At 40.5% G+C, this 21,693-nt stretch overlaps 1 protein-coding gene across 1 annotated transcript; it reads right to left on the bottom strand.

Moving 5' to 3' along the window:
• Positions 1-513: 513 nt before the first annotated feature.
• Positions 514-15,580, bottom strand: LOC117307703 (uncharacterized). The gene is given in 12 exon segments (XM_073790743.1): positions 514-2,274; positions 5,313-5,383; positions 5,386-5,458; positions 6,900-7,013; positions 7,609-7,718; positions 9,011-9,164; positions 10,014-10,114; positions 10,117-10,260; positions 11,853-12,030; positions 12,518-12,687; positions 12,690-12,738; positions 15,497-15,580. Coding segments are annotated over 12 exon segments (1,380 nt in total). The 3' UTR covers positions 514-2,142.
• Between the last annotated feature and the right edge of the window lie 6,113 nt (positions 15,581-21,693).

Genomic DNA, 21,693 nt, shown 5'->3' with positions numbered 1-21,693 from the left:
AAGAATAAAATGGTATGAAAACTAGAAATCAGCTTTCCAAGGAGGGAAAAAGACTGAGATTAGAGCAATCAAGTGAAAATTAAGAACATATCTATCTAGTCCCCGTCCTGGGGAATTCCCTGGTGGTCCAGTGGTTAGGACTTGGTGCTTTCACTGCCGTGACCCTGGGTTCAATTCCTGGTCAGGGAAGTAATAAGATTCCACAAGCCAAGTGGTGCAGCCGAAAAAAAAAAAAAACCCATAAAATAACATACCAACAATATTCCAATTGACATGTCTTCATTAGATTATTTTTAACATTTTCTCTTTTTTAAATACATAGTAGTCTGGAAACCTAAGTCAGGCTTCCAGTATATTATTATCAGGAAACCCAGAAAGTTCCAACACTGTAACATATTTTCTTTAGATGATGATATATCATATTTCAAGGATGCATAGAGGGAATCCAGTAATGCTTCAAATTCATAAAACCATAAAAACAGGTTTCATTTAAAATTAAATGAGAAGATAATATGCAAAGATACACAAAATCTTTATTAAATGACCACATACTAATCTAATATAACACTTCCTGATACAAGAAAAGGGATTATGAACCAGTTCATAGTATATTAAAAAATTTCCAAAGTAAAACAAAATTTGCAAACAAAATATGTTGACACACATTGCCATTTCCTTTTATGACCAATTCCCCTCTATCTGGACATCCACCTTTCATATACCTATTGTCCTGTGCTGTTCCCTGCATCATGTTCTTCCTCCTGGATGGGGACGCATTCCCTACAAGGTCTCTTCAGAACTATACCACCACCACAAAATTCCTTTTGCTACCAAGCTCTGATCTCAGCTGGCTCTCCTGGAAAATGGCAATGAGGTAAATACACAGTAAGGTGGTTTCAAGGGATGACAGGCCTTTTATGACCTGATTATGTACGTTATGTAGATGGCTACTTCCCCACACCAAAAGTGAGTCATTCCTAATTCTCATTGTCTTCTATATAGTCAACAGAGCTAGTTATCTAGAAGAGAGAGAGAGACAGAGAGAGAGAGAAATACATACAGATTTATTTTTAGGTTAAGAGCAAACATCCTAAGATATCTAAAAATTCCATTATGTGTCAGGGAAATATAACCGAAAGAGGGTGGCGGTTCAAGGCATTAAAAAGTGTCTGTACTGACTGGATTTTATATAGGGTAGCCCAGAACTGATGGTGATACCCAAGCAAAATGCAGGGGTACCAAATACCTATTAAAATAAATTGTAAACAAAAATGAAGCACAGATTAGATCTGAACAAATTCTTTTCTACTTAAGACAATGACCCCCAACTTAGAGACCACTAGCCTCTACCAGTTTTCAAGTGATGACAAGTAGTCCTCAAATTCATATACACACCCAGCCAATAGACTAAATAAAACACATGCTTCTCAACCATAGGGATGACTATTCCTCAAATGTAAATAGTTCATGATGTGATTAATAAAATCCAAACACATTCAAAGAAAGTATTGAATTCATAATTAGCTTGTCATTAAGTATTTTCTCAGCTAATATACAATAAATATTCAACTACTCGTATGACTGAGTCCTTGAAATTTCGGGCTTTATAAAAAGTATCTTCATGTCAACAAAAGGGTTGAGAATGGCTAACCTAAGGTTTTATACTAAACTCTCCAGACAAAGTTAGATGTACCCGGGTTCCAGTGCCTCCGTATGTACAACATACATAAGCTGATCTCCCTACTTCCTTCCACAGTGATGAATATAACCAAAATACAAGCACAGCACTAAGTTTCAGTGATGTGCAAAAAAAAACGGATTTTCCTCTGGAGTAATAAATTTGAAGTAACAAAAGGAAAATAAACAAATATATACACGTGACTAAAATCCATACAAAAATATATTAATTTAATTTATCAGATCCCCTCCATAGATAATCTGCACAGAGTACACTGAAATGTTCTCTTAGCATGAATTGACGATGATCTTATCAGCTAAATGAGCCCACAGGGCTGCTTCACACCTGCTTTCCCAATATCACTCTGTAAAGAGCTCCAAGCTCATTAGCCAAGTGGACCTTCTTTAAAAACAGCAAGAATAACATATGAAGAGCAAAGAATAGATATGAACTCATCAGCAAATCTAAGGCAGGTTGATTGCCTGGTCCTCCTTGAATTTGGGGATCTTCTTAAACTCACTTTGCTTGAAGAAAAGCTGGGCCAGGATGTGGTCTGCTGTGGCCTGAAGATAATCGTCCATGTCAAGGGTTTGCAACTGACAGTGGAAACAAAAAGAAGATGTATCAGCACCAAATTACTCAGGTTTCTACAAAGATCTTACAGCCATCAAGGCATTTTCAAGACTGTAGGTATAGCTGTGTAACATTAGGAGCTATGAAATCCTGCGAACGGTCCCCTTGTACACTTGTCTTCTCTTGCCATGGGGAGCTCACCATTTCGACTCTGGGAATAAGGAAAATCTGACTGATAGCTAGAGATGCTGAGGCATCTGAAGCTTTTTTTATTTATTTTTTATTTTTTTGCGGTACGCGGGCCTCTCACTGTTGTGGCCTCTCCCGTTGCGGAGCACAGGCTCCGGACGCGCAGGCTCAGCGGCCATGGCTCACGGGCCCAGCCGCTCCGGGGCATGTGGGATCTTCCCGGACCGGGGCACGAACCCGTGTCCCCTGCATCGGTAGGCGGACCCGCAACCACTGCACCACCAGGGAAGCCCTGAAGCTTTCTTTAGAAGGGACCTCCATCCCACGGGGAGGTAGTTCTCTTTAAAGAGGGAGCAGGACCTTTTGTCTACTTGTAAGCAGGGACTAGTGGCAAAAGGGCCCCTCAGAGCTCCATGCCCACAGGCACCTGATGGAGGCTACCTGGCTGCCAGGTAAGTAGTCCTCCTCCTGCACAGCCAGAGACAGTAGTTCACCTCTGCTTAACTGGCCTGGCTGTCCAGTTGGCTGGCTCTGACTCTGTCTGTCCTTGTGCCCTCTCTCTATCACGATCTTACTGTCCTTTCTGTACCCCTCCCCCTTGACGCTACCTCTCTTTCTCAGCCAGCCTCTCAATTTCTGCATGTATGTGGGTCTCTCTGTGTCTCTGTGTTTCTGTCTCTCTCTGTGTCTGTGTGTGTCTCTGAGCTTATCTGTCTCTGAATCTCTCTCCTAACTCTTTGTGCGTGTGTGTCTCTAGGTATGTCTGCCTTTCCCTGCCCCTCTGTGTATAGGTCTGTGTCTGGGTATGTGTGTATCTGTGTGTCTCTCCTTCTGTGTCTCTGTCTCTTTACGGGTCTCTGTCCCTCTCTGTGTCTATGTCTGTATGTCTCCTTCTTTTTGTGTATCTGTGTTGTTTCTCTCTTTTTCTCTGTGTTTGTGTCATTCTCTTTGTAGATCTCTGTCTGTCTCTCTCTCTCTCTGTATGTCTCTATCTCTGTGTGTCTCTGGGCATGTATGTCTCTCTCTGTGTCCCTATGTCTCATTCTGTGTTTCTTTCTAGGCATGTGTTTCTGTCTCTCAGCCTCTCTCTTATTCTTCCTCCTTTCTCTTTCCCTTCATACCCCTATGCAAAATAAATCCCCGTTAGAAACACCCCTAATACCCCTTCTAATGGGTTAGTTGGGGTTATGCTCCCTCAAGATGCATATCAGACATTCTTGGCGGTGGGGGTAGATGTAAAAAAAATTCCTTCTACCCAAAATTCTGATTCATTTTTTCCTTCCCTGCTGTGGATCACTCCCTTAAATTGCTTCTTTTCATTAAAAAAAAAAAAAAAGAAAGAAACCCTCTACTTCTATTCTCTTTTCAAAAGATTTATATTCTTTAATTCTTAACTTGTATTTAATAATTTTCAATTGTTATTTTTATCCTTCTTTCATATTTTTAAGTTTTAATTTGTTGGTATTAGCCTTTCACGTCACATTAGTCTTTAATTAATTTTTAAAATTCCCTTTTCTTGATCTTAATTTTTTTAACTCTAACTTGCTGTTTTAATGAGTTTTTCCCTTCTTTTCCTATTTATATTTGATTGGATTTCGTTTTGCTTCATGATTTGTTCTTATAACAGCTGCAGAGAATGATGACCAAGGGGGTGGCAGTAGTGGTGAGCCCCACACCAAAAGCAGGGGACACTGGAATCCTCTTCCCCCCGAGAGTCTACAGCTAGCTTTCCATTGCATCTCCTCCTCACAGAGCTCTTCACAAACCTCATCCCAGGCAACCCCAGGAAGGTTTAGAGACCCAGAGAAGCAGATGCTGGAATTTTCCAGTGTCCCTCAAAGAAGGAACGTGTCATCATGGGAAATAAGCACCACTGAGCAGGATGGCGTAGGTTCTGTAGATGATATTGCTGAATTCATGCTGTGCTCTCCCCTGGAGATCTTGTTGGGTCTCCATGTAGGAAGAACCATGGCCAAGAGGAATGTCTGTCTGTTCCTGGATTTGCCCCAGGAATACCCAGACTCTTATAATTCTCACCCAGTCTCAGCAGGGAACCTAGTCCTAAGGACTGTTCAAAAATCTAAATTCCACTATTTATTCTTGTTTTTCAAACACATTTATTCATCTAATTAAGGAACACTGGGGTGAATTTTTAAAAGCAAACAACTATGTAATACAATAAACAATTCCTCTTAATGTATGTTTTATACTGCAGATCATGATATATCAGATTTGCTTAAAACAAAGAATGATGGGAAGGAATGCTACTCCTTCTTGGTAGCACTGCTCAATCATACTCAATGTTACTTCACGTCTCCTAAAGTCTCTTTTCGTACACAAGAGACTCTTCTTTTCCTCTCTCTGCCAAGTAAATTCCAGAAGAATAAACTAGCCATGCTCACTTCAGCTTCTCCCTCTCTGTCTGGGAACTGGCAAAGCTTCAAAAATCATGCTCTGCTTCTCTACGATGTAAGGTAGTACAAGGGCCCACCTCAATGTCGGAAGGCCAGCCCAATTCTGGAGATAGATATTGGGAAACCCACTTGCCCACAGATATTAATCATATTCTCTTAAATACCTGCTTGATTAGTAATAGAAATGATTTCCTGGATCTCTATATACTGCTCTTTGGTCTTTTTTCTCAGCTGGTTGAGAATTGGGGGAATTAAGAGGGAATGTGATGTATTGGATCTCTTTATAACTGAATGAAAAGATTATTTGATTCTTCTCTTCACACATTCGTTCAGCCAGTTCAATCATTTATTCAACACACATATACTGAGGGCCCCCTATGATGCAGAAACATTGCTTAGCAGAGTATTCTGCACATCACTGGCACTCAGCAATCTCTTTTAAACTGGCTTATTCTCACCTGGTCTCCAGTGCTGAAGGCAAGAACGAGAAGCAATTCCTTATCGCATGTACTCTTAACGTAATGCTGGTTCCAGTGGGGAAAAATATCACATCTCCAATGTGAACGCTGAACTCTATGGTACACTGAGCATTGATAATGCCCACCTAAGGCGGGGAAAAAACTATGCTGAGGGCTTTCCTGGTGGCGCAGTGGTTGAGAGTCCGCCTGCCGATGCAGGGGACACGGGTTCGTGCCCCAGTCTGGGAAGATCCCACATGCCGCGGAGCGGCTAGGCCCGTGAGCCATGGCCGCTGAGTCTGTGCGTCCGGAGCCTGTGCTCCGCAATGGGAGAGGCCACAGCAGTGAGAGGCCCGCGTACCGCAAAAAAAAAAAAAAAAAAAAAAAACTATGCTGAAGTTAAGCAAATAAAATCAAATATTCATTAAGGCTAAGTATTCATAGTGAAGAACAGATGGATAAAAGCATATGGTTATAAAGGGACTTCGCAGAGAGGGTAAATAGCAGAAAAGAGGCAATCCTGCACATTAACTCTCCTGTTTCTGAGACAAAATCCCACAAAAATTAAAAGATGCTCTATTTAAAGTAAATGTCCCTCAAAATGCATTAGTGAATTCAGTAGTGTAGAACATCATGCAAAAAGAGCATTAATCACCATGTTCTAATTAAGGGTTATCAGTGACATTCCCTAATTAGGCAGAGGACTTAAATTGCAGTGTTTTACCACCTCTACGCCCGCCTTTCTACTTGCTTGGGAAAATTCAGCCTTCTGGGAGAGCAGCATCCTAACGGTCTTTTAAAAAAGAGTTCGAGACTGAATGTGCGCACAAACGCACACAGATGAGCACGAAGCACACCAACAATAAACTCCGATCCTTGAAATTAAATCTGTGGAAGATGACAATGCCCTTTTCCAATTTATTAAAGCTTTCACTTCTAAAAACATAAAACTTTTGCTATGGGTGACATAAAAGGTGAATTTCAGTCTGTTCTGATTCTTTCTGTCAAGACTGATTCAGGTACAAGCTAGAGAAGCCCATTTTACCTGTAGATCTCCCCAGGAGCCCTGTAGTAACATGCTACTTCGTGTGGTTTTTCCGAAGAATCAAAGGGGGTGATGTTAATAACTTCACCAAGATGACAAGTATGCGTCAGAAGGATCCTGGATAAATGGGGATATGTGGCCACCCTGCTGGCGCTCCACATCTCCCCACCCCCCCACTCATCTTACACTGAGAGGCAAACAGCCAATTTCACAGTCCCCAAAGTAGAGCACATTAAATGCTTGCATTACCTGAGAATGCAAAACTCTGAACATGTAAGCAGGTATTCCAGCCCCTCACCATCAGTGATAAACCTCTTTATCAGTTCTGAAATGTTCTTAGCCCCTTCTCATGCTAAGAGCAAACTTGGAAGTTACCTAGCAGGACCTGCGTGGTATCCTCTGTGGAAATGGCCCAGAAAGCCATTGGCACAGAGTCCTATTATGTTACCAACAACTGAACCAAAACAAAGAAATACCTCCTGTTTGCTTCTTTCTGCACTGAAAAGGAAAGTTCAAAAAAAACCTGTTCACAGAGGAAGTACCTTTGCACATCCACTTATTACATATCCCATTTCATTTGCATTAAAATGAAAATGTGGCTGTCTTAATCCATTGTTATAAATCTTGAGTGTACTCAAAGTGAGGGCATTTTTGTGCTTGAGAAAGAAAAAGAAAAATGAAATCCAGTTATTTAGCCAACATTCAACTCAGCAACTTAACAATTCATATAATCATAATAATAACTAATATTTATGAAGCCCTCACTGAGAACATGCAATTTTTTATGTTCTTTACATTTATTATGTCACTTGTCCTTTATAATAATCTTATAAGGTTGCCACCAACCTTATGAGATGAAATTAAATTCTAGGTTGGTTGAGTATACTAGGGTCACCCAGTGGCAGAACTGGGATTTGAATCAGGGAATTTGATGCCACAGCTGTGCTCTTAGTCATTAAGCAATACAGCCAGTTGAGCATTTAAAACAAATGAAAATGAAAAGAGAAATCTCACGAGCATCCAGTCTCTTTGTTAATGTAACCACCCACGCCAAGAAGTTAAGCTCCCAAATTCACAATGAGGCCTCAATCAATAGTTTGCATTGATCAGATCAACCAGTGTTTGACTAGCTCTTTCCTTTTCCTTTGTCTAGAAAAATGATGAATCCAATCTAAATCTCATATTTCATCCATTTTAATAATAATTAAATAAATAATATTTTAATAATTTCAAAACATTTTTCTCAATTACCTGATTCAGGAATTCACCAAAAATTTTTTCATTGTTGCTTAGTTCACTTCTGTTTTTCCAATATTGTGCCAATTGTATTATTCCTCCTGGAAATTGATATTCTTTTGAACCTGAATCAGATGAAGTTTAAAAAACAAAATAAGATAAAACTACTTCAAAATGGTACTACAAAAGGAGTGTCAAATGCAGTTCTAGTAAGGTACATAGCCCTTCTATAGTCACAGAACGTTTATGTGGTAGGAATTGCCAATACCACATCCTATGTTCCCCCAAGATATTGATCTGATACTGTCAGATACTATCCTAACTTCCCAAACTCTCTTGAAATTTCTAACATAGAGTGACCTCTTTAAGACAGACATTCAAGTCAGGGGACCTGGCTGGAAAACGTGAGAGTCATCCTAAATACCAATCCCTACCTCTCCCCTCAATCCGTCAACGAAGCCCTGTCAGTCCTGCGTCTCTAAATTCTCGGCTTCTCAACAATTCCTTCCCTCTCACATAGTGCAGGCCACCATCATCCCCTACTGGAGGGACTGCAGGAGCCCCCTGACTCATCACCCTGCCTCTCACCTGGCCACTTCCAATTATTCTCCACAATCCAGATGGATTGGTCATCACTTGAAAAAACAAAACTAACACCAACTCAAAAAGATATATGCACCCCATGTTCATTGCAGCATTATTTACAATAGCCAAGATACGGAAACAACCTAAGCGCCCAAGCGCACAGATACAGAGAACAGAGTGGTAGCTGCCAGTGGTGGGGGTGGGGGTGGGTGAAATGGTTGAAGGAAGTCAAGAGACACAAACTTCCAGTTACAAAATAAACACATCATGGGCATGTAATGTGGAGCAAGGCGGCTATAGTTAGTAATGCTGTATTGCATACTTTAAAGTTGCTAAGATCTTGTAAGTTCCTGTGACAAGGAGAAACTCTGTAACTATGTATAGTGACGGATGTTAACTAGACTTATTGTGGTGATCATTTCACAATATATACAAATATTGAATCATTGTGTTGTATACCTGAAACTAACATAGTGTTGTATGTCAATTATACCTCAATAAAATAAAATAATTAAAAACCTCATTGTGTCACTCTCCTATTTAAAGCCCCTTAATTGCTACATGATTGGCCTCTCCTCTCTCATAAGCCTCTTCTCCTACAGCATCCCCCAGCCCCAGCACACCCCCCTCACACTCTGAATTTTTTTTCCACATTTTCTTTTGTTTCCAGGCCTTTTCTCACATTTCCTACTCTGTTGAGAAATGTGTCTTTTCAAACTTCTCTTGACTGTGACCCACTGTAAAAAACACATTACATCTCAATCCAATACACCTATATAATCATATATATAAATACTTAACTAAAAAGGCTTCACAAAATAACACACTATACCTTTCAGGTCATACAATTATCTCCACACAAGGCTATCTGGAGACTGTGAGTAATCAGCATTGACAACCAGTTCTGCCAAGCTGGGAGGAAGACTGACCCCCTCATCCTCTTTTTGCTTATGGAATGTTCTAATGAAACTAATTCCACCTTCAGGCTGAAACACATAAGAGACCATATAAGGTATTTGTGAAACATTCTACAAATTTTAACAATAGAAGGGGCGGTAGCTGAGGATAGGGCAGCACTGGCACCAGTGTGGTTTTCAGTGGCCCAGTCAAAAAAGCTGACCTCGATTAGCCCAAGACTTGTGATCTTTATGAAAATCTTCCAAGCATTCAATGTATGGGCATTAGTATTTTATGGTCAATATAAACGCCTGCAAAAATATACACTGGTTCCCATGCTTACCAACACTCTCACTAATGACTCATTTCTTCTACTTCTCCCTATAACATTAGAGCAGGATCTGCTGCAAGATATATCTCAAAATCTTATTATTTAGATTCCTAAATTTACCACAAAACCCCTTCCAGGTACCACTCACGGGCCATCACCAATTCTGATCACCCATTTGCACTGTCAGCATCCACATCTGACCCTCTATACCCAGCATTATCAGCAATCCCTCCAGTGATAGTATAACTACTGAAAGAGATCAGAAAGAGAAAAGCAGCCGTTCCTCAGGAAAACTGTGGGAACCTCTGCATTAGATTCGGAAAACACAATTACATTATCTGTAGCGAAGTTATCCCTGGATGAGCAAATGGCTTTTCAGAGATGAAAATTATAGTAATTTTTATTAACTATATCGTAACCTTTCTACCAATTCACTATACAGTAGCTCCTACAGCAGGCCTTCGTAAGGGAAAATAAAGAGCAATTCAACTTCAATGCTCTTGAGCCCATTACCCCAATGTCACTTTGTTGACTGCTACCTTAGAAACCCGAATATTCGTGCCCTCTTTGTACCCTCATGGGATTTGCTCTCAGCAGTGGTACAGACCTCAAGTGACCTGGAAGCAATGCCCTCAGGTATAGAAAAAATTACATCATCAGCTTCCAGGGTTTGAAGTTCATGATGTGTAGAAAAGAAGAGCAAGAAAAGCAGTCTTCACTCCCCACATTCTCTATCCAGTGTACTGTGTTTTTAGGGAAGAAGTTCACCTGGCCAGCTGTAACACTGTACGTGGTAACGACAGCACCATCAACCGCCCCAATCCACGCTGTCCCCTGAAACATAAACGGAAGAGCTCATCCAACACTACTTTAGAGCAACGCTCCTCAACCTTTTTTCATTACCTCCCTTCTAAGGTACCATGTTAGACTTTTTTTTCTAATCACCACCCTATGAAATGTTAACACATTATACATAGGTACTATAATGTTAACACATTATACAGAGGTACTATAGATCTGTATACTGTATACACATACTGCTCATGTACTACATGTACATCTATGCTTTATGCATAAAAAGAGTAATACTTTTACCCTGCTAACAACCAGTTTTTGCCCCCTTTTGGGCAATACCACCCCCACTGAGCATTTAAAGCTCTAAGTTCATGCTAGTTTGATAGTCTGAAAAGACTGCAGGCACATGTGTACGCACATGCATGTGTGTGCTTGCGTGTGTTTGTGTGTGTATGCATACAGAGACGTATGTATTTTCCAGATAAGAAAAAGTCTGCATATAATTTTGATAATAATAATAGTAATAACATAGTGCTTTACTGTGTGTCCAGGTATTCTTCTAAGAAGGGTTTCCTCTCATATAGATAAAGCTCTAATCTCTCTTCTTGCTGTAAATTCTAAAATCAAGTGAATTGTCCAAGTATAAAAAAGGAGTTTTATTAACAACAACAGAAATATGTCACACACAAAAAACTGGCTGATCTATTAATAAGATCATCAGGGTAAGACCAAACTCTGAAAGTTCTATGAGAGCTTAGTCACTTCAGCTTCCCCAGGGTCTGGAATACAGAAGCCATAAATACATTTCAGAATTAATGACTTATTTGAAATTCAAGTAAGCACACTAATTTCACTTCCAAAAAATTCTGAAAGGTCTAAACCACAAAAGGGCATCCAACTGGCTGATCTCAGAGACTCCAGGCTGAACATCAGCAAACCAGTTTGTTATTACAGTCACTGCTTTATTCCTTAGAGGGAAGCTGTAGTTTCTTTGATCATTAGATCAAGCTACTAGTTTTAGCTTTGGCTCAAAGGATGGAACAGTGGGGATTTCCCTGGTGGCACAGTGGTTAAGAATCCGCCTGCCAATGCAGGGGACACGGGTTCAATCCCCGGTCCAGGAAGATCCCACAGGCCACAGAGCAACTAAGCCCGTGCACAACTACTGAGCCTGCGCTCTAGAGCCCAAGAGCCACAACTACTGAAGCCCATGCGCCTAGAGCCCATGCTCCGCAACAAGAGAAGCTACCGTTATGAGAAGCCCGTGCACCACAACGAAGAGTAGCCCCTGCTCGCCGCAACTAGAGAAAGCCTGCGCACAGCAACGAAGATCCAACACAGCCAAAAATAAATAAATAAAATTAATTAATTAATTAATTTATATATAAAAAAAGATGGAACAGTGATCTTAGCTTAACAATGTATGAAAAATGATCTCATACTGAAGAAAGAAGTTCAAAGTGATGCCAAGAATAATTAAAACAAACAGGTTAATGCTTCAAGGCACTGATAACTAATCTAATTGAGTACACAGCCAAAGCCTGGATGTGGTCTACCACTTATTTAAGTACGTTTTGCAACAACTTAAATAATAGCCTGAGGACACACAGCACAAATGCTTAAGGGCAGAACGTGGGCAAACTGGTGATACCTGTACAAGACAGCCGTGTTCGGAGGCCGTTGCTTTTTATTCTCAGGGTCCCCAGAGTCATCTGTGAGCTCTGACTGTTCAAGCTGCTGCCAAAGGCGTCTTCTTCAATGCTGAGATAGTCTTCGGCATTGTTCCTGTACCAGGCCCACTGGATTGCACCACCGGGGAACTCAAACACCTGAAAAGCCATAAGCAAATCAGCAGCATGGAGGCCACCTCCTGAGGAACGTGAGGCCACCATGGCCTATGGGGTAAGTGGGAAGCACAAGGGAAAAGGCAAGGTGGTGTGGCGAGTACTGGAGGCCCCAAAAGGAAGAGAAAGAATAGGTCTGCAAGACTCCGGGAGACAACGTGGTACATGCAGTGCTATCAGTCTCTGTTTGACATAGAAAAGAACACCTGTCTTGGCAAGAGAACAGGGCTGTCCTGCACTTCTCCCCTCCAGCCAAACATAGAACTATCTACTAAAGAAAAATTTTGCCTGGAGCCAATATCCACCCAAATTTCCCCCTTCTCTATCCCTCACTTCCTTTCCTCCAAACAGCCCGCAGCTGCTTCCTTCCAATGAAGAGAGAACAAAGCTTAGAAAACAAGCAATGGAAACTTTGTTCTGGAATCACCATTTATAATAGATGATTCTTTTTCCTAATACGTGTGATCCATACGTTGGATTTAGGTAAATGATTAAGAAACTTGAATTTTGGATCAACACCCTTTTGCACCATGGGAATTGCTGTTTGCAGAGGCTGGGCTCCAGGTTCTGAATGGGGCTGAGAGTTGTTAACATAAACCAAGGAGAGAATCAGGACTCCAGATGCAGTGGTAATGGTGCAGCCAAGAGACACACCAGGAAAATGCTCGTCAGTGACCACTGCCTCTTCTTTTCCTAGGAGAAATTATGAAGCCATTATTCTCTACTCTTGACGCATGAGAAATATTGCCTCCTTTCTCAATTTGGTTTATTTTCTCTTTATTTAAAAAAATGCATTTGTGGGATAAACATACTGAGTAAAATACTACATGTGGGGCTTCCCTGGTGGCGCAGTGGTTGAGAGTCTGCCTGCTAATGCAGGGGACACGGGTTCGAGCCCTGGTCTGGGAGGATCCCGCATGCCGCAGAGCGACTAGGCCCATGAGCCACAACTACTGAGGCTGCACGTCTGGAGCCTGTGTTCCCCAACAAGAGAGGCCGCGATAGTGAGAGGCCCGCGCACTGCGATGAAGAGTGGCCCCCACTTGCCACAACTAGAGAAAGCCCTCGCACAGAAACGAAGACCCAACACAGCAAAAATAAATTAATTAATTAAAAAAAAGAATAAGGTCTTTGAATGCAGAGAATGTGCTTTAAAAAAAAATACTACATGTGTAAATAAATACACACATACGTACACTCACAGTATGGTCAGGCCCCATAAGACGGCTGCTCTCTTGCTCCCTGTACACCCCCTGCCCCCCTCCCCAGCCCTGCCTCATGCTTACTTATGCACATGACTGCCTTCCCTCCTAAGTGGAAAGTTTAATCAGTAACCACCTGCCTGATCGCTGCCCCCCACAGCCACCTCCGCTAACCATTGTTCTAGCCCTGGGACCAGACCAGCTCCAGTATGTTCAGTCATCAACAGGAAACCAGGCACTTGCGTTGGTTGCTAACCCAGAGAGCTGTGCGGAGATGTGTTCCACAGTCCCCCTGGCAACCAAGGAGCCCTTTTGATGTCATGCCCCCTATAATTGATAGCCTCTTCCTCCCCTACGCAGGGAAGATTGCTGTCTTGTCCTGCCTGCCTGCCTGTACATGGTGGGTGTCACTCCAGGACCTCGGCCTCTGACTTGTAAGATTCCGTGTCCGGTGAATACTGATGTCTCTGCCACTGACTCAGGCTCTCTCTTCAGTCTAGCAGCTGGGCAAGTGCAAGGACTGCAGGCTGCGGGGCACAGCCCCACACTCACACACACCCCGTATACCCAGATGACATCCAAATAAACAAGGATAAAAATAAAAATACAAGGAGCTGGGGCACAGAATAATACTAGAAAATTAAGTACCCAGTTAAGTTTGTATATGAAATGCATTCCAAGTCAGTCAGTTAGCCCCTATTTACCAGTTTCTTCACCTGAAAATCAAAGAGGTTATAAATAGTATTTTCTAAGAACTTTTTGGTTCCAGAATGTACAAATGCATTTACATGTACAGCTACATGCATGGGAATAAGCAACATATCAGTAGTCAACGGGCCTGACAGGTCTCTGTCTCTCTCTCCCCCTCCCTCCTTCATTAAATAGCTTCATTAAATTCCCTTCCTCCTGTGTATTACCTAAATGAGCTTCCAAGTCACCACCCATCTCCAAGTCACAATATTTCCATGTATTTCTATGTTACTATTTCCTGGTTTCATATCACAAATATATGCTATAAACAGCAGTATTATTTCTGAGTTACAACCCACATTACTGAAAGCTGCCAAGAAAATACACACCCTAACCTTTGGACCAATTTGCCCTCACTCCTCTGACCGCTAAAATGACCTTTATAAGCAATGATGTCCAGGACTCCTTTTCCACTGGTCTTTCTCCCTGAGCAAGCAAAACTTTGATCACTAATAATTCTAACAGACATTCTTACTTTAACATTCTTAAATATTCAAAAGAACACAAATAACAAATGTTGGTGAGGATGTGGAGAAAAGGGAAGGTTGGTGGGAATGTAAACTGGTGCAGCCACTGTGGAAGTATGGAGGTTTCTCAAAAAAACTAGAGACATAACTACCATATGACCTGGCAATTCTACTCCTAGGTACATAATAATAATTTTAAAAAACACTTATTCAAAGAGGTACATGCACCCCAGTGTTCACAGCAGCATTATTTACAATTTCCAAGATATGGAAGTGTCCATCAACAGATGAATGGATAAAGAAGAGGTGGTATATATACAATGGAATACTACTCAACCATAAAAAGGAATAAAATTTTGCCATTTGTAGCAACATGGTTGGACTTGGAGGGCATTATTGCTAAGTGAAATAAGTCTGACAAAGACAAATACTGTATGATATCACTTATATGTAGAATCTAAAAAATACAACAAACTAGTCAATATAACAAAAGAGAAGCAGACTCACAGATATAGAGAACAAACTAGTGGTTACCAGTGTGTGTGGGGGGGAGGGGCAAGGTAGGGTGGGGCAGTGGGAGGTACAAACTATTGGGTGTAAGATAGACTACAAGGATGTACTGTACAATACAGGGAATATAGCCAATATTTTGTAATAACTAAATGGAGAGTAATCTTTAAAAACTGTATAAAAATTTAAAAAATTATCAATTCTTAAATGGTACATTTTGTCTAACATAATCATTTACCAACATATTCAATTTAACATTGTATAAGGGTAATATATTGAACAATAAACAACTCATTAATGCCATGAACAACAATTCATAGAAAGCTGGGCCATTAAGTAGCTACAGGAGTTAAGAGTTTATGAGAGATGGCAAGTCAGGAGATATTCAGAGCAGGAGATGCTACCTTTCTGAAGAAGGTCACTTGAAGAGAGCTGGTCTAAAGAGGGACTCTTTCCTGAGCTCTGCATAAAGGTTATGGGGGGAACTAATCTCAAGACTTAAGTCCCCATTTACATTCTTACCATTCTGGACATGGTATTCATCTTCCCCCCAGACACAATATTCTGCTTTGCATCTTCATGCATTTCAAACGCTAAGTTGTCCATTGGCATAGATGGGCAAGCAATTCACTGAAAAAGAAAAACGGGGGAGGGATGTAGCTTTAGCAAATGGAGAGATCCCTGAGAGGAGAAGAATGATAATTCTTAAGGAAGGAAGTGCTTATATAGAGCTGAAAGTTAAGGAAATGAAACAAGGAAGTTGTTTCTTAAACAATAATCTCAGTTGAAAAAAAAAAAAACCGTTGAAAGCATTGCCAAATTAGAGACCAACAAAACACTTCTTTTGGTCCCCAACTCTTTGCTCACTGATGGCACATACACAGATAATAATAACAATAGCTAATTAACATTTATTTCCTCCCTTCAACAAAGTACCAGGCACAGTACTAAGTGCTTTCCATACATCATGGGATTTAATTCTTACAGCAATCCTGTCAGGTACTATGATGATTATTCCCATTTTGTAAATTAGGAACCTGAGGCATGAAGAGGTGCGATACCTGCCCGAAATCACACAACTAGTTTTAGTGTAGAAGCAAAGCACCCTTTATCAAAAGATTCTTCCATGGCATTGGTTCTCTGCAGAGTTTGATGGTGGGTGCTCAGTCTAGCATAACATTTTTATCACCCAAATCAGTCCTGCCTCTAGATAATGAGTGATTTTTCTATGTGGTTTACTTATTAGATAATTTTGTTACCTGAAAGTTAAATCTTCATTTAAAATTCATCTTGCATCAGCTTTCCTGGTGATGAGCTGTGGCCTGAGTAAGCTAAAAACTACTACTGTAATCCACAAAACAGTCACCCATCCTCTTTTCCTTTCTATCTTCCTACCTTTATTCCTTCCATAAACATGGTTGAATGCCTACTCTATTCCAGGCTGTATACCACTCTACACATTACGAAGCCTTTTATTACCTTATAATCTAGTAGGAGAAATGGAAAAGAAAGCAAATAATTTCCCCCCAAAATGTGCTGTGTTCTGATAGAAATATGTACAAGATCTTGTGAGCACAGAAAGAATAATTGTGTTTGAGATAGGAAGAAAAGGCAAGCCCTCTCTGAAACCATAATTTTGAGCTAAGTCTTCGAGTCCCAACACTGTTTCACTTGGTAGACACACTTAGTTACATTCTATTTCATATTTCTGACTTGCCTGTAAGTAGTTTAGTAACAGACCATGTGGTAAAAATATAGATTCTATCTGGGTCAGGCAGTTCAGGCTCTGACAAGGCTGAAGGTTAATCTATGCTCAAGTGATAGGGAGTGACTTTGTGGCTTTCCTAACATATCTCATCAAATCTAAGATGCATCAGTGACTCATATCAATTTAGCCTTTTCTCACAAAGACCTGGAATTTAAATGTATGGCATTGATTTTTGAGGTAATAAAATATTCAAAATAATTTATCTGTGGAGCCAGCAAGGTGATTTTCTCATCATGCTATCAGAGTACCATAAAACATATTTTTCCTATTAAATTTTCCTTGTGCATTTGTTAGAATGAATTCAACATTTTAACATCTCTAAAAATGGGATGTGCTTTACAATGAGTGGTCTGTAAGACTCAATGGAAATATAGGTGGTGTGGTCACACCAGTATATACTAGATGAATATCAGTCCTGCCAGTGGCTATAACCAGGGCAGAAGTTTATCGTGTGTGATTAAGAGTGAAAATTCTAGAGCCAGACCACTAAGGTTTGAATCCTAATTCTGCCACTTATTAGCTGTGTGACCTGGGGCAAGGTATTTAACCTCCCTGTGCCTCAAGTTCTTTATCTTTACAATGGGGCTAACAATGTTGCCCTCATAAAGGTGCGAGAGGACTGAACTAGTTAATATAAGTAAAGCACTTAGCACAGTGCCCATACATAGTAAATGTCCAATGAATGTCAGGCTTTTCCTTTTTAATAAGCACAAGTAGACTCACTACTTTAATAACACCCTTATCTTTATATGGTAGAAGGACATCTGAATTCATAAACCACCTATTATCCCTCCTAGTAAGTCAAATTACTACATCCTCACCCATTACCTTGAATCATTTATAGAATTGTCCTTATTCTGCAAATTAGAAAATCGGAATAAAAGACCTGCTTATATAAAGATAACAGAATTGTAACTAAAACCCAGGTTTTCTTATTGCCATTACAGTGAACTTCCTATCTAGACCATACCTAAGTACTACTGGCAATATATTTCTTAACTTTTAACCCCTTCATCTTCTTCTAACCCACCCTTTCACCATTTAACATCATTTAAACCATGGTCACTTTAGTCTCCAAAATGGGCAGTGCTGGTGGGAAGGCAGAAGTCCTTAATATCTATGTAAGATATATATCTATGTAATATAGAATATCTATGTAAGATATTCATCACCCACCAAAAATATATTTTTTAATGAAAGAAACAGAAAATCACCATTAGATTATCATAATAATAATTGCTTCAAGCAAGATCCCTTGGTGGGTGCTTTTAACTTTTTAGTAATTTTATTACTGGTTGAAAGGTTAAGCAGAAAACAGAATATATGCATATTGTTTCTGTTAGAAAACCTGAGCCAACAGGATTCTTCCTTTATGCCATGCTGGCATAGAAGAAAAGGCAGTGCTTCTTTGTTTCAATAAGAACATTTCCCCAGCGGCCCCCATCTCCAAGTTATCTGCCTTCTATGATTCAGGTAGAAAAAGCTAATAAGATAAAGTTGGCAATTATTTGATTACTTCCTTTGAAATGTCTACCAGTAACAAGACTGATCAATGCTCTTATTATGCAAATGTGTCTTATCTATTGCCAACTTTCAGATGACCAGACACTGGAGACTGTTACAGTATCATAGAAGATATAGACCCTTGTCTCAAAGACAATAATGTAATGATTTGCAAGAGAAAAACTATGTTTTATAGTACCCTGGTAACAAGATGAGGAAATCCCCTTACTGGTCCCACAGATAAAACTTAATTTATTTTAAATATTTTGTCACCTCAAAATCAATGCCATACATTTAATGTTCAGACATTTGTGGAAAAAGACTCAATACATGTTCCCACTGCTGCCATAGTCCACCGTTACCCACTGCAGAATGTTCTCAGGAAGAACTCTAACACTAAGAGGTGTTATGTGGGTATGGGCTCCTAAAATAAGTGTCAGAGAAGGGAAAGAGCTGGGAAGGAGCTCTGAACTTGTGAAGAAAATGAAAATATTCTATTCACGCAGCTCTACATGACGATGATCTTGGACAAGTTCCTTAACCTTGCTAAGTCAGTTTTCCTCATGTGTATAAAATTAAGGCTAGATTAAATAACCCTTAGGACTGTCAAGCTCTACCCACTTGAATTAGAGATATAATTATTTGGGGAAATAACACTGCTGGATTCCCAACACTCCCATTTTTTTCAAGATTTCATTGACATAATAATTCAAGATATTCAACATTCCAGCTTTTGTTTGTTCTCCAATATAAGTGCTTCATATGTAATTTTTAGTGCCAATCCAACAGCATTTTAGAACAGAAGGCTATTGAGTGGTGATATGAACAACAAAATCAGCTGAGTCCAACTCCAGAGAACTGTTACAGCTCATGCGCATTCATTCAACAAATATTGACTGTAATGGTTTATATCAGTGATATATCTGTTTAGAAGGGCATAGTTAACTTCTCCAAGAAGCAGACAACAGATAAATCACGAGAGATAACAATGATCTTAAGTTAGTTAATATGAGCAACACTCTATTGCTCCAATGCAAAAGAAACACAGAAACATTATACCTAGTGACTAATAACAATTGTAATAATGTAATAGTTAACATTTATCGAGGCTTCCTTTATGATCTATTTTACTGTCCCATTAAATGCTCATGACAATCCTCTGATGTAGGTACTATCACTAGCCCCACTTTACAAATGAGAAAGGCAAAGTGTAGAGAAGTTAACTAAACCAGGGTCATATAGCTAGCATGTGGTAGAGCCTCGAACACAGACAGGTCTGACTCCAGAGTCCCCACTTAGCCCTTGGAAACAAACAAAGAAACACCCAACATTTCTTGTCACACACAACCTTTGTCTTCTGAAATATATGTAACTATGAAGATATCTTGGTCAGCATTTAAGGATGAAAACATACAATGTAACAGAGGCTGTCAACTTCTTTTTGTCTCCAGACACTGACACCTGCAACACATTATCCCTCATCACAACCCAGTGATGGAGTTGAGGAAGAAATACCACCCAGCTAATCCTGATATACCCACCCTGAGAACTCCACAGTATACATACTCATATCTGTATTCAAAAGCAACACTACATATGGCTCCACCTAAATCTTGCTTGTGGCTCCAAAAGATTTTTAAATAAAATGTATATTCAAAGATTTTTGCCACATTTCTCTCATGCAAGACTCATGTTAAAAAAATTTCATCATACTTCAATAGCAGCTTATAATAAAGAAAACTGAATTAATTAAAAAAATTTAAATGATATATGTTTATAAATTACAGGTATATTTCTACATAGATACTGCAGTAAACTAGGGAAGAGAACAATGAGTAAGATGAGTAATCCAGGGAAAGCAGATACTGAACCCAAATCAGGAAGGACTGAGACATAGTCACATATAACTGGAAGGAAGAAGGTTCAACAATTAATCAAGCTAGCAGAAGTATAACAGGGCTTCCCTGGTGGCGCAGTGGTTAAGAATCCGCCTGCCAATGCAGGGGACATGGGTTCGAGCCCTGGTCCGGGAAGATCCCACATGCCGCGGAGCAGCTTAAGCCCGTGTGCCACAATTGCTAAGGCCTGTGCTCTAGAGCCCGCGAGCCACAATTCCTGAAGCCCAGGCGCCTAGAGCCCGTGCTCTGCAACAAGAGAAGCCACCGCAATAAGGAGCCCACGCACCGCAACGAAGAGTAGCCCCTGCTCACCGCAACTAGAGAAAGCCCGCATCCAGCAACAAAGACCCAATGCAGCCAAAAATAAATAAATTTTTAAAAAATGTTATTTAAAAAAGTACAACTTTATTAAAAGGATGACTGCTTCTACTAGACTGTTTATAAACTAGTTCCTGTACAACCAGTGGTTGCTCATTTTTTAAACATCTTTATTGGAGTATAATTGTTTTCCAATGGTGTGTTCGTTTCTGCTGCATAACAAAGTGAACCAGCTATACATATACATATATCCCCATATCTCCTCCCTCTTGCATCTCTCCCCAACCCTCCCTATCCCACCCCTCTGGTGGTCACAAAGAACCAAGCTGATCTCCCTGTGCTATGCAGCTGCTTCCCACTAGCTAGCTATTTTACATTTGGTAGTATATATATGTCAATGCCACTCTCTCACTTCGTCCTAGCTTACCCTTCCCCCTCCCCATGTCCTCAGGTCCATTCTTTATTCCTGTCCTGCCCTGGTTGCTCACTTTTAAAGCCAGTAGTGAAATTAGTCACCTCTAATTTCACCCCTTATCTCAACTCTGCCAACATTAAAAGCATTCCTAACTTGCCCTCTTTTTATTCGAGGTCAGAAAATGTGGTGGTTGTTGTTTTTTTTTTAATTTTATTTATTTATTTTTGGCTGCGTTGGGTCGTTTCTGCACGCAGGCTTTCTCTAGTTGCGGTGAGAGGGGCTTATTCTTTGTTGCAGCGCACGGGCTTCTCATTGCTGTGGCTTCTCTTGTTGTGGAGCACGGGCTCTAGGCACATGGGCTTCAGTAGTTGTGGCTTGCAGGCTCTGGAGCACAGGCTCAGTAGTTGTGGTGCACAGGCTTCGTTGCTCCATGGCAATGTGGGATCTTCCCAGACCAGGGCTTGAAGCTGTGTCCCCTGCATTGGTAGGGGAGTCTTAACCACTGTGCCACCAGGGAAGCCCAGAATATGTGATTCTTGGACAAGATACTGTTTAAAGTACTGAACCAAAGCCCTCATTTGTGTCATTCTTGCCAAGTGAGGCCTTCCAACAGTCAGAAAGGCCCCTGCTACACAGGTATGCTAAAAGTTTGGACTTTCCCACTTGAACCTGAGACTATGGGTCAGAGAATGCTATAAAAACTCCGTGCTATAAAATCTAGACATTTCTAGATCCTAGAACTGGGATACAGAGACATCAGCTCCTACTTTTACAATTCAGAACTCTACAAAGATGACTCAAAGGGGAGTCCCCCTTC

The sequence above is a fragment of the Tursiops truncatus genome, chromosome 13, assembly GCF_011762595.2.
Source record: "Tursiops truncatus isolate mTurTru1 chromosome 13, mTurTru1.mat.Y, whole genome shotgun sequence".
Lineage (NCBI taxonomy): Eukaryota > Metazoa > Chordata > Mammalia > Artiodactyla > Delphinidae > Tursiops > Tursiops truncatus.
Note: the sequence above shows the minus strand (reverse complement) of the source record. Positions and strands in the feature narration are given on the sequence as shown.